Here is a 14,611-nt window from a genome sequence, read left to right on the forward strand (position 1 = left end):
TGATCACTGACCTTAGACACCCAGTAGCAGTAGAATGATCACTGACCTTAGACACCCAGTAGCAGCAGAATGATCACTGACCTTAGACACCCAGTAGCAGCAGAATGATCACTGACCTTAGACACCCAGTAGCAGTAGAATGATCACTGACCTTAGACACCCAGTAGCAGTAGAATGATCACTGACCTTAGACACCCAGTAGCAGTAGAATGATCACTGACCTTAGACACCCAGTAGCAGTAGAATGATCACTGACCTTAAACACCCAGTAGAATGATCACTGACCTTAAACACCCAGTAGAATGATCACTGACCTTAGACAACCAGTAGCAGTAGAATGATCACTGACCTTAGACACCCAGTAGAATGATCACTGACCTTAGACACCCAGTAGAATGATCACTGACCTTAAACACCCAGTAGAATGATCACTGACCTTAGACAACCAGTAGCAGTAGAATGATCACTGACCTTAGACACCCAGTAGAATGATCACTGACCTTAGACAACCAGTAGCAGTAGAATTATCACTGACCTTAGACACCCAGTAGAATGATCACTGACCTTAGACACCCAGTAGAATGATCACTGACCTTAGACACCCAGTAGCAGCAGAATGATCACTGACCGGCTGAAGTCTGGGCTGGGGACTGATGCTAGTCATGTTGTGTTGGTGTCTCTAAACTGGACAGGGGGCAGTGAATGATATCTATAGACTGGACAGGGGACAGTGAATGATATATATAGACTGGACAGGGGACAGTGAATGATGTTAGCTCTAGACTGGACAGGGGACAGTGAATGATGTCAGACTGGACAGGGGACAGTGAATGATGTTTATAGACTGGACAGGGGACAGTGAATGATATATATAGACTGGACAGGGGACAGTGAATGATGTTTATAGACTGGACAGGGGACAGTGAATGATGTTTATAGACTGGACAGGGGACAGTGAATGATATATATAGACTGGACAGGGGACAGTGAATGATGTTAGCTCTAGACTGGACAGGGGACAATGAATGATGTCTATAGACTGGACAGGGGACAGTGAATGATGTCTATAGACTGGACAGGGGACAGTGAATGATGTCTATAGACTGGACAGGGGACAGTGAATGATGTCTATAGACTGGACAGGGGACAGTGAATGATGTTAGCTCTAGACTGGACAGGGGACAGTGAATGATGTTAGCTCTAGACTGGACAGGGGACAGTGAATGATGTTAGCTCTAGACTGGACAGGGGACAGTGAATGATGTTTATAGACTGGACAGGGGACAGTGAATGATGTCTATAGACTGGACAGGGGACAGTGAATGATGTTTATAGACTGGACAGGGGACAGTGAATGATGTTTATAGACTGGACAGGGGACAGTGAATTATGTTTATAGACTGGACAGGGGACAGTGAATGATGTTAGCTCTAGACTGGACAGGGGACAGTGAATGATGTCTATAGACTGGACAGGGGACAGTGAATGATGTTAGCTCTAGACTGGACAGGGGACAGTGAATGATGTATATAGACTGGACAGGGGACAGTGAATGATGTCTATAGACTGGACAGGGGACAGTGAATGATGTCTATAGACTGGACAGGGGACAGTGAATGATGTTAGCTCTAGACTGGACAGGGGACAGTGAATGATGTTAGCTCTAGACTGGACAGGGGACAGTGAATGATGTTAGGTCGAGACTGGACAGGGGACAGTGAATGATGTTTATAGACTGGACAGGGGACAGTGAATGATGTTAGCTCTAGACTGGACAGGGGACAGTGAATGATGTTAGCTCTAGACTGGACAGGGGACAGTGAATGATGTTATCTATAGACTGGACAGTGAATGTCACTAGGCATGTCATGTAATGTCACTAGCCACTAGACTGTGGACAGGGGACAGTGAATGTCACTAGGCATGTCATGTAATGTCACTAGCCACTAGACTGTGGACAGGGGACAGTGAATGTCACTAGGCATGTCATGTAATGTCACTAGACTGTGGACAGGGGACAGTGAATGTCACTAGGCATGTCATGTAATGTCACTAAACTGTGGACAGGGGACAGTGAATGTCACTAGGCATGTCATGTAATGTCACTAGACTGTGGACAGGGGACAGTGAATGTCACTAGGCATGTCATGTAATGTCACTAGACTGTGGACAGGGGACAGTGAATGTCACTAGGCATGTCATGTAATGTCACTAGACTGTGGACAGGGGACAGTGAATGTCACTAGGCATGTCATGTAATGTCACTAGACTGTGGACAGGGGACAGTGAATGTCACTAGGCATGTCATGTAATGTCACTAGACTGTGGACAGGGGACAGTGAATGTCACTAGGCATGTCATGTAATGTCACTAGACTGTGGACAGGGGACAGTGAATGTCACTAGGCATGTCATGTAATGTCACTAGACTGTGGACAGGGGACAGTGAATGTCACTAGGCATGTCATGTAATGTCACTAGACTGTGGACAGGGGACAGTGAATGTCACTAGGCATGTCATGTAATGTCACTAGACTGTGGACAGGGGGGGACAGTGAATGTCACTAGGCATGTCATGTAATGTCACTAGACTGTGGACAGGGGACAGTGAATGTCACTAGGCATGTCATGTAATGTCACTAGGCATGTCATGTAATGTCACAAGTACAGATACCCCAAATAAACAATTGAAGTAAAAATAATTTAAAGTACTACTTAAGTACTTTACACCACTGCTGGCACTGCCAGTGTGTCACTGTGTAATAGCAGTAGGATGTTTATTTGTGTATAGAGCAGATATTTCCTTCTCTGATAATTCAGAACCTGGTGGGATAGAGAGATAAAGGAGAAAAAGAGCAAAAGATTGAGAGAGATTGGTAGATGAGGATCTGGACAGGAAGCCTGCGGTAGATTGGTGCTCTGATCTCAGGCGCTGTAAGATTTTATCTGTCCATGGTGCAGGCACTACTGTCACCTGGTAGGCCAGTCTGTGATGCTGCTGGAGTGTGTGGATGTTACCTGGTAAAGTGCAGTGTGTGTGTGTGCCCTGCTCCCCTAACGTTCCCAACACACACTCTATACCAACTGATTGATTTCATTTATATGATCATTTAAAAATACATGTACAACTGCAGAGATCTGTATTGAGTAGAATATAACTTATAGAATATAAATCTAAATGCTAGTCTAATATCCCTGTCTGTATCATGAAAGAAAAACATAGGAATAACAACATAACAACGGATGAGAGTATTTTCCTTAAATCCCAGACCGTTGAAATGACTCTGGGGGCTCCCGGGTGGCACAGCGGTCTAAGGCACTGCATCTCAGTGCTAGAGGCGTCACTACAGACCCTGGTTAGATTCCAGGCTGTATCACAACCGGCCGTGAATGGGAGTCCCATAGGGCGGCGCACAATTAGTCCAGCATCGTCCAGGTTTGGCTGGGGTAGGCCGTCATTGTCAATAAGAATTGGTTCTTAACTGACGTGCCTAGTTAAATAAAACAAACTCGAGTCTCCATGTTCACATCCCTAGTTTCAATGTGAACAATCATAATAGAATCAGGTCAGGACCCAGGATCTTATAAAACACTGTCCTCCTCCTCTCCCCCTCTCTCCTTTTATCCTCCTTTCTACCTCTTGCTCTCCACACATCTACTGGAGCAGGGTTTCCCAAACCCGGTCCTGGGGCCCCCCCTGGGTGCACGTTTTGATGTTTGCATTAGCACTACACAGCTGATTCATATAACCAACTCATCAACAAGCTTTGATTATTTGAATCAGCTGTGTAGTGCTGGGGCAACAAAAAAAGTTAACTCAGGGGGTCCCCAGAATATAGAACATAATAATCTACTGAGGTATTGATCAAATCTAATGGATGGACCATCAGAGTGTAGTCAGTTGAAGTCCGATGGGATCTGTAGCGTCGTTCTGTGTGTATAAAGCACAGCTGTGACGTCACTATCTGAGAGGGTAACTTTAAGCTGTGTGTGTAACTTACAGCGCCGCCCCGTGGTTCCCGTCACCGTCGCATCAGGAACGTTCCGCTTGATGGAAGATGCTAGGTCCTGATAGCGAGACTCGTACCCTCATCCACTACTGCAGACCACAACACAAACACATCGTCACACACACATCATCACACACACACACACACACATCGTCACACACACAGACTGCACATGGCATGTCATATCTATAACTTTACACTGGACAATAGAAATGGAGAGGGTAGTTAAAACGTTGGTAAAAGTTAGACTGATGATGTAAATAATGAGTTTCTCTAATTGGAAAATCATGTAAACTTTTGTTTTTGTCTGCAAACTCTCTCTTTAAATCAATAACCTGAGGCAATAGGAAGTCTACTGGTTCCACAGCAACACATTCAGACAGTTTGTACACTGTCTCACTGTTGTTTTCTTTGGTATAACAACAGATCTCCTAATAACATTTTAGAGTAGACATTAACAGATGTAGTAAAACAACTTACCAATATTCTGTGTGGACTTCCACAGACATGATTCTTCTCTCTAGAGTGTCATGACGTTGCCCTCTTTGGACACTGCGAGCACCATCCCTCGACCTCTATAGTTCTGACACCAGGCTCTGTAAGAGCGGTCGTAAATTCCTACAAGGAGACCCTCTCCTCATGGCCCCAGTATAGAGAGAACAAAGGAGTTCTTCCACCTCACAGAACTGGAGAAGCGAATGACATTTATGTTCTGGAGAAGGTATAAAAGATTGGTGAAGAATCCAGCAACGAACTGGTCCGTTCGGTCCAATTTTGTGAAACTCATGAGAGACAATACGGCCACATTACCATAATCATGTTTATAGAAGAGTCTCAGGTATGAGACTAAATGGTTGTATAAAATGAATGAATAAGGATGGAACTGTTTGTGAAATCGTGTAATGTGATTTTGGACTGTTTAATGAAGGAAACTTCAATTCCCTTTGGAGTCTTAACTAAATCAGAGGACCGCCCATGAGCACAGTTATGGTCTGGCGTCATGGGACAGGCCCTTTTCTGCTCTTCCGAATAAAACCCCCACCGAGGTTTTCTATCACCAAACCGAGCTTACCTCAATTACGAGATGGCTAAAGGTTGGAGACCATGCATTTCTCTTGATGAACTTTTAACCATACCACGTGGTTAAACTCTTAGACTATCGATACCGACAGAATAAGAACAAGTCTTTGATATTAATTACTAGTCTGCAGCTAGGAATTCGGTATCATTGAACATGAAGACCGACAACCGCCGAAACATCTCTCCTATAACGACATTAATAAATGTCACTCTGAACAACCCATTCTAACCACGACAGAGCGCGAGAGAGGGCGGACTTTTCAACAGAGATCCCGACGACACACTGAGCGTAAATATATATATTGATTGCAAATTGTTCCCGAATGAGTGAGCGTTCATGTGCAAAGGATTAGCATTTCAATTAATATAATTATCAACTCTGTAGTGCCTTCTCAGCTGACCCCACCCCCCTTTTGTCTAACAAGCTGCCATGCCGGTTTAGCCCACTAGGGCACATTCTCCTATAATTTCCTTGTAAACATATATACTGTTTGTCATGCATTTCTGTGAATTACTTAGTAAATAAATGATTTTAAGACAATTGATGCATGGATGACTCATAGTGGGTTCGTGCAGATAACCAACAATTTACGACGTTTGGAATGAGACTAGCGTGAGGTAAATAATAATTCATTAATTCGAAGACTAATTGATCAGATATTAAAATATCTGAAAATTATAACTTTGTAATCTGAATATTTTCCTTGGTGCCCCGACTTCCTAGTTAATTACAGTTACATGATTAATCAGGTTAATCGCGTAATAATAAGAGTTATTTGATAAATATGTCTTCAGTTTTAATGATGCCAACGACACGACAAGAGTGAGTGTGTGTATGTGTGTGTGTGTGTGAGCAATGCGAAAGAGACGTGAGAGCAGATGGGCACTGTTACAGATAAGCTGAATGACTGTCCCTCTATCCATCTGTTCACCTGTTATCTGAAAGGGCATGGTTAGATGGGGGCCAGAGAGATAGAAAGGGTCAGATTCTAGAATATTCTCCAATATGCTGGAGGATATCACAGAACAGATGTATTACAGTTTAAAGTGCATTTGACAGAGGCTAATAGAGTGGATAGAATGAATAATAAATCAGCTCTAAGTTCCATGGAATACAGTGGTGGTAAAATATAGTAAAACTCCAGATGGCAGAGTGGTAATTCCCTCTCCCACATCACAGATTAAATCCCCCTCTTGGCTGAAGTGTGACCTCTATCACAAGTTTGATAATAAACTGTCATCTTTATACAGCCATATAAAAACTAAAATGAAAGACTTTGTACATCTACAAATAATATAACACACAGAGGAATAACATTTTGGGGGATAGAATCCAGTCTCGGCCTACACACAAAATCAGATAAGATCAAATAAAATCCCTTGACCGCTATAAAGGCCAAGGCAGTGCATCTATTGCATCATCACACCCGGTAAGAAAGAAAGTGAAAGAGGCAAAGTGAAGATGGGAAAGATTGCCTGGCACAACATCCAATAATAACACAACACCAGTAAATGTCCAACAGCACCCTCCCAACACACAAACTCAATACTAATTGTTTCATTGAATTTATTTGATCATTTAAAAATACACATACAGCCTATACAACTGCAGAGGTCAACATTGAGTACAATATAATTTATAGAATGTAAAACTAAATGCTAGTCAGTCTATAATATCTGTGTCTGTATAACAAAAGAAAAACAGACAAGGAAAACATAAGACATGACAGTATAAATCAGAGACACAGGATGAGAGTATTTCCCTCAGATCACAGAGTTGAAATGACTGTAAACTTCATCATGTTCACATCCCTAGTTTCATTGTAAACAATCATTAATAGAATCAGATCAGGACCCAGGATCTTAAACACTCTCCCTCTCTCTCAATATCCACTCATCTATTGGAGAACACACTTATTATCCTTCTTCACTTTCTCGACCTTTCCTCCGCGGCTCACCTCCTTCACCATCGCCACCATCTGGTCAGACAGTAGAGCACATGTTACAGAGAGAGCATGTAGGAGATAAATGAAATAAATGTATATTTGTCATATCATATGCACAGGATACACGGGGTGTATACTATACAGTACAATGAAATGATTAAGGAAATAGTATGACTTGGCTGGGATTGGATCCCATGCCTTATCCATGCTCCCTGATTTAAACACTTCTGAACTACTGTTCAGGTTCAGATACTGTGGCTTTACCTCAGACAATACATGAAGATACATTATGAGTATGGTGCCACCTGGTGGTTAGAACAGGAATAACACCCACCTCCTTGGTGTCTGGGAATCCTCCTGCCTCCAGTTTAGAGTAGGCCAGTTTACCATTCACTGTTACCTCGAAACTGATAGGTCCTGATAGACTCGTACCCTCATCCACTACTGCAGACCACAACACAAACACACTGTTACACACACCGTCACACACACACCGTCGCATCAGGAACGTTCCGCTTGATGGCAGATGCTAGGTCCTGATAGCGAGACTCGTACCCTCATCCACTACTGCAGACCACAACACAAACACACCGTTACACACACACACACACACCGTCGCATCAGGAACGTTCCGCTTGATGGCAGATGCTAGGTCCTGATAGCGAGACTCGTACCCTCATCCACTACTGCAGACCACAACACAAACACACCATTACACACACACACACCGTCACACACACACACACACCGTCGCATCAGGAACGTTCCGCTTGATGGCAGATGCTAGGTCCCGATAGCGAGACTCGTACCCTCATCCACTACTGCAGACCACAACACAAACACACACACCGTCACACACACAGACTGCACATGGCATGTCATATCTATAACTTTACACTGGACAATAGAAATGGAGAAGGTAGTTAAAACGTTGGTAAAAGTTAGACTGATGATGTAAATAATGAGTTTCTCTAATTGGAAAATCATGTCAAGTTTTGTTTTTGTCTGCAAACTCTCTCTTTAAATCAATAACCTGAGGCATTAGGAAGTCTACTGGTTCCACAGCAACACATTCAGACAGTTTGTACACTGTCTCACTGTTGTTTTCTTTGGTATAACAACAGATCTCCTAATAACATTTTAGAGTAGACATTAACAGATGTAGTAAAACAACTTACCAATATTCTGTGTGGACTTCCACAGACATGATTCTTCTCTCTTGGTAGTTTCTCCTCTCTGGGACGTGTTTGTGTGAGAGCAATGGGAAAGAGACAAAAGTGAGAGCAGGTGAGCACTGTTAGGAACAAGGTGAGTAAACTGCAGACTACTCAAGGTGAGTAAACTACAGATTCACCATATAACCACGCCCTTCCAGGTAACAAGTAGACTGGTTTATCAAGCCTAGACAGGAAGTGGTTAAAAAAATATTCTGCTATTCGACCAACAGACATTCAATATACTGTACTCAGCTCTTTCTATTGGCCGAAGATCAAAAAGCATTTTGTCTATTTTCACAGAAATTTGCAAACTACAAATTCATAAGCCATAAAAACAACAAACATATGGAAGCCTACTATCACTAATAACTACTACTGCTAACTTATTACTACTACTAAGGCCTAGATTAAATCAGAGCTTTAACCAGCGATAGTAGACACCTACATAGTGGATGACTTGGTGGTGGAACTGTGTTGGAGCTGTCAAATCGGTGAGCAGCTGCTCTGGCATCTTCATGAAGCCACTCCTGCCCCCATTCGCTTTAGAAGTTCAGAATGAGAAAGTGTAGGCTATATAGAAATAACTACGTTCAAATGTAAAAATCATTCAACAAAATAAGTATTTTATCATCCTAATCGAGATGTAGATTACATCTCACATTCCAGTGTTGGAACTTAACTTAACAGGTATAATGCCAGGAGCCACTGGTGGATTTGACAGCTCTGACGCAGCTCCACCTTCAACACCACCAAAACATCAATGTGGATGTAAAATGGACATAGTATGTACAGTAATATTATTTTACACAATGTTGCTTTCCACTGGACTTTGTATGTGACAACACCAAGAAGGATTTCATCACTGTTGATCCATGTTCCTAAACTGCTAAAGATGTAGGTGGAGATGAGGTTTGTGAAAAGGATGAAATATGCAGAGTTCCCATCCAGACCCTCTAACTGTAGGGTAAAGGTGTCGGGTTACAGACGACTAACTGGTTAATAACTGTTGGCTACTGGGTTCTTTATCAGCTGGCTGATCAACAGGTGTGTGTGAGACAGAGAGAGTTTCTCTCTGTGGGTGTGTCTGCCAGCAGCTGCAGTCTTACTGAAGAATGTGGGGGCCTCATCCCCACCAGACAGTATCAGCATAATACTGTACAAGGAATGGGACATAACTGTCATTTTATTAGTTTAAAATGTTATACAGTAGAACATGTAGAGTAATAGACCCTTACACTCCCCTGAATAAAACAGCATCTGCTTCTGCTCAGTACCAGATATAAGTATCTATAAGATACACTAGATTGGTATTTGCTCATACAATACGTGATGACAAAGGAAAAACAATAATAGTACCAGCATTGTAACATTTAAAAACTATTAGCAATATTCAGTGGACACATTTCAGAAGAGTTCAACACAATACAATTATTACATATGTACTGTAAAAGTTGCATTGCAATCTGCCCATATTTTACAAGATTTTCAAATTCATGTGTCTTCTCATTAAATATGAACCACTAATGCCATAATAATACATGTATTTTACATTTATAAAAAAAGTATCTGGTGACATTCTGTATAAAGTGTTGCAAATTGTATCTCAGCAGGTTGACCCTTACAGTCCTGCAGTACAGACAGACAATGCACTTTAGTTTATACAAGGCAACTTTTCATAGTTCAGAATAAGTACTGTCTCTTTATGCAGTGATATTGTATCTGTTGATATATATACACACACACATACACACACTCATAACATATAAACTTGTAGTAAAAAAAACGTCTTTAAAAAGTTTTGTTCCCCATTTACACATTTTTTTAAAAATCATCTTGGTTGCTGATTGGCATTGGTTGGACAGATACAAAAGTAACACAGTTCTGCATGCATGCATTGTTCTCCATGGAAACACAGGCGTGGCTCTTCCAGTTGATTGGATGAGGTGGGTCATGGCTAGACCCACCTTATCCAGCTTTTGTCAAATAAATGTAAAAAGTAGATATTTTTTTTGCTAACCCTAAATCTTTTCCTAACATTAACATAATTCTCCTAACCTGCTGCGTTAAATCCTTCCAACCTGCTACGAAAAGTCAAATCTGACGCTAATTTGACAAAATCTGGATCCCTTCTGGCCATGAGGTGTGCGCACTAGTTCTTCCTTCCTCCTCTCTGGCATTGGCCAATAGAATAACAGCACCGGCCTCTTCTCTCTGGCTGTGTCCTATAGGATCAGAGCATGAGCCTCATTGAGTGGCGTGTCCCGCTTCCAGGGTCGTGTGATTCGTCCTGAGGCAGCATCAGTTTGTCCGGCGTGTACTCGTTCCGCTTCAGATCTGAACACACACAGGAAGAGGAGATAGATGAGGCAGACCACCAGGCATCCATCTACTACATCAAGCTGAAATAACAATGTCACTACTCCATTGTCCTAGAGCCTTATATTTGAATATTCATTGTCCCCTCTCGCCCACAGTCCTCTGTCCCTATAGCAAAAGATAAGCTCACCTCGTCTCCATAGTAATGGACACACTCGGATGCAAACGGTAAACAAACAGAGAGAATTCCCTACCGGGAAGTTTGAGTTTCCTGCAGCAAGAGTTGCAGTGGTGTTTGGCCCGGAAGTTTCTGATGGCGTCGTCTCCCAGGTTGGCAGGACCAAATATCATGTCATATGATCTACAGATTAGTCAAGAGAACATTATTAATTAAGTGAGCATTCTAAAATGTCCAAATATTGTGTTGTATGATCTACGGATTAAAACGGGAGTGTTATAAAATATTTTTACAACAAAGCAAAACATGATTTTTTGAATGTGAGAACAGAAAACAGGTTTACACACCCCTTCTCTCCACTCTTTATGACAGACGGATCAGTCAGAATCTCCCCCACTCCTAAAAACACAAAGATAGCAGTTACTAATGGGAGGGACTTGTATTTACAGGATTTTGACCAGCCCAGCACAACTCTCCCTGGGTGTACTCATATGTCCAGTCACTGAAGGGTCAGGGGTTACAAGTTAGGGGTTGGAGGTCAGTATTACCTTGTAAGTCCAGCACCAACAGCTCTCCCTGGGTGTACTCATATGTCCAACATTTTGAGGAATATTCAGAGGTGGAAACTTTCCGTGGGAATTAATGTGAATATGTGCAAATTAATATTAATACCATTTAAATGTAGATGTTTTTGCATTGGATACATTTACCATATCATATGGAGACATAATGTAAAATGTTTCTAAGTACAGTTGTGGCCAAATGTGTTGAGAATGACAGAAATATACATTTTCAAAGTTTGCTGCTTCAGTGTCTTAAGATATTTTTGTCAGATGTTACTATGGAATACTGAAGTATAATTATAAGCATTTCATAAGTGTCAAAGGCTTTTATTGACAATTACATGAAGTTGATGCAAAGAGTCAATATTTGCAGTGTTGACCCTTCTTTTTCATGACCTCTGCAATCTGCCCTGGCATGCTGTTAATTAACTTCTGGGCCACATCCTGACTGATGGCAGCCCATTCTTGCATAATCAATGCTTGGAGTTTGTCAGAATTTGTGGGGTTTTATTTGTCCACCCGCCTCTTGAGGATTGACCACAAGTTCTCAATGGGATTAAGGTCTGGGGAGTGTCCTGGCCATGGACCCAAAATATCGATGTTTTGTTCCCCGAGCCACTTAGTTATCACTTTTGCCTTATGGCAAGGTGCTCCATCATGCTGGAAAAGGCATTGTTCGTCACCAAACTGTTCCTGGATGGTTGGGAGAAGTTGCTCTCGGAGGATGTGTTGGTACCATTCTTTATTCATGGCTGTGTTCTTAGGCAAAATTGTGAGTGAGCCCACTCCCTTGGCTGAGAAGCAACCCCACATGAATGGTCTCAGGATGCTTTACTGTTGGCATGACACAGGACTGATGGTAGCGCTCACCTTGTCTCCTCCGGGTGCCCCAAACAATCTGAAAGGGGATTCATCAGAGAAAATGACTTTTCCCCAGTCCTCAGCAGTCCAATCCCTGTACCTTTTGCAGAATATCAGTCTGTCCCTGATGTTTTTCCTGGAGAGAAGTGGCTTCTTTGCTGTCCTTCTTGACACCAGGCCATCCTCCAAAAGTCTTCGTCTCACTGTGTGTGCAGATGCACTCACACCTGCCTGCTGCCATTCCTGAGCAAGCTCTGTACTGGTGGTTCCCAGATCACGCAGCTGAATCAACTTTAGGAGACGGTCCTGGCACTTGCCGGACTTTCTTGGGCGCCCTGAAGCCTTCTTCACAACAATTGAACCACTCTCCTTGAAGTTCTTGATGATCCGATAAATGGTTGATTTAGGTGCAATCTTACTGGCAGCAATATCCTTGCCTGTGAAGCCCTTTTTGTGCAAAGCAATGATGACGGCACGTGTTTCCTTGCAGGTAACCATGATTGACAGAGGAAGAACAATGATTCCAAGCACCACCCTCCTTTTGAAGCTTCCAGTCTGTTATTCGAACTCAATCAGCATGACAGAGTGATCTCCAGCCTTGTCAACACTCACACCTGTGTTAACGAGAGAATCACTGATATGTCAGCTGGTCCTTTTGTGGCAGGGCTGAAATGCAGTGGAAATGTTTTTTGGGGGGATTCAGTTCATTTGCATGGCAAAGAGGGACTTTGCAATTAATTGCAATTCATCTGATCACTCTTCATAACATTCTGGAGTATATGCAAATTGCCATCATACAAACTGAGGCAGCAGACTTTGAAAATTAATATTTGTCATTCTCAAAACTTTTGGCCACAACTGTAGACATAATTGCAAATGATTAAATCCTTCCAATAGAAATAAAAAAAACAATTTAGTTACGAATTGAACTTTAATTAAATGAGCTGACTCTTCACATGGGATGATTTCATTGAACAACAAAAGAAAGGAATATTGAATGATCCCCAATGATCTATCGCATCTCCCAAAAACATTTTCAACATACATCTGTAAAATGATAACCAAAGCTTTAGTTTCTAGACTGTCTTCCTCTCAGGCTTCCATGTCTTCAACCTGGACCTCCTCAATGTCCACCTCTTGAACATCAGACTGAGGCCTCATCTTCACTGTCACTTTCCAACCTTGTTGAGGATGGCTCTTTGTCAGGCTCAAAAAGCCAAAAATTTGCCCGGACGACCACTAATTTTTCAACCCTTGCAGTGGCCTGTTGCGTGCTTTGGTGTGTGTTCCCAAACAAGGACCAGTTGCGCTCTGAGGCGGCTGATGTTGGTGAGATTTGGAGGATGATGGAGGCAACAGGGGAAAGAGCCTCAGCTCCACAAAGTCCCTTCCACCAGGTGGCTGATGAGATATTTTGGCACGACTGCCATATTGCATCTCCATCCCAAAGCCCTTGCTTGGAAGTGTACTTCACCAGACTGCCAAGAACCTTGCCCTCATCCAGGCCACGGTGGCGAGACACGGTAGTAATGACACCATAGGCCTTGTTGATCTCTGCACCAGACAGGATGCTCTTGCCAGCATACTTGGGGTCCAACATGTACGCTGCGGCGTGGATGGGCTTCAGGCAGAAGTCTTCACACTTTTGATGTATTTCAGAACTGCAGTTTCCTCTGCTTGGAGCAACAGTGTAGTGGGCAAGGCAGTATGGATTTCTTCTCTTACATCTGCAAGCAGAGTCTGAACATCAGACAGGATGGCATTGTCTCCCTCAATCCGTGCAATGGCTACTGCTATAGGTTTCAGGAGTTTCAGGCTGCTTACCATTTACCATCCAAAATACATCATCCAGGAGGATTCTCTTGATGGGGCTGTCCATATCGGTAGACTGTGATATGGCCATTTCTTGGAGAGACTCCTTCCCCTCCAGGAGACTGTCAAACATGATGACAACACCACCCCAATGGGTGTTGCTGGGCAGCTTCAATGTGGTGCTCTTATTCTTCGCACTTTGCTTGGTGTGGTAGATTGCTGCTATAACTTGATGAGCCTTCACATACCTAACCATTTCCTTGGCTTTCTTGCTGAGTGTATCCATTGTTTTCAGTGCCATGATGTCCTTGAGGAGCAGATTCAATGCATGAGCAGCACAGCCAATGGGTGTGATGTGAGGGCAGGACTCCTCCACTTTAGACCAAGCAGCCTTCATGTTCGCAGCATTGTCTGTCACCAGTGCAAATACCTTCTGTGGTCCAAGGTCATTGATGACTGCCTTCAGCTCATCTGCAATGTAAAGACCAGTGTGTCTGTTGTCCCTTGTGTCTGTGTTCTTGTAGAATACTGGTTGAGGGGTGGAGAGGATGTAGTTAATTATTCCTTGCCCACGAACATTCAACCACCCATCAGAGATGATTGCAATACAGTCTGCTTTCTCTATGATT

General features: G+C 42.8%; 1 protein-coding gene across 3 annotated transcripts in view; it reads right to left on the reverse strand.

Moving 5' to 3' along the window:
• Window positions 1–9,417: 9,417 nt before the first annotated feature.
• The window catches only part of LOC106587734 (transient receptor potential cation channel subfamily M member 7), a 94,501-nt gene continuing 89,307 nt past the window's right edge, over window positions 9,418–14,611 (reverse strand). For all 3 annotated transcript variants that reach the window (XM_045689351.1, XM_045689350.1, XM_045689349.1), the window contains exons 39-41: window positions 11,094–11,145; window positions 10,823–10,929; window positions 9,418–10,586 (exon numbers count right to left, since the gene is read on the reverse strand). In XM_045689351.1, coding sequence (XP_045545307.1) covers window positions 10,483–10,586; window positions 10,823–10,929; window positions 11,094–11,145 — 263 coding nt within the window. In that variant the 3' untranslated portion in view covers window positions 9,418–10,482. The remainder of the gene's footprint in view (window positions 10,587–10,822; window positions 10,930–11,093; window positions 11,146–14,611) is intronic.

Source organism: Salmo salar, chromosome ssa11 (assembly GCF_905237065.1).
Source record: "Salmo salar chromosome ssa11, Ssal_v3.1, whole genome shotgun sequence".
Classification (NCBI taxonomy): Eukaryota; Metazoa; Chordata; class Actinopteri; order Salmoniformes; family Salmonidae; genus Salmo; species Salmo salar.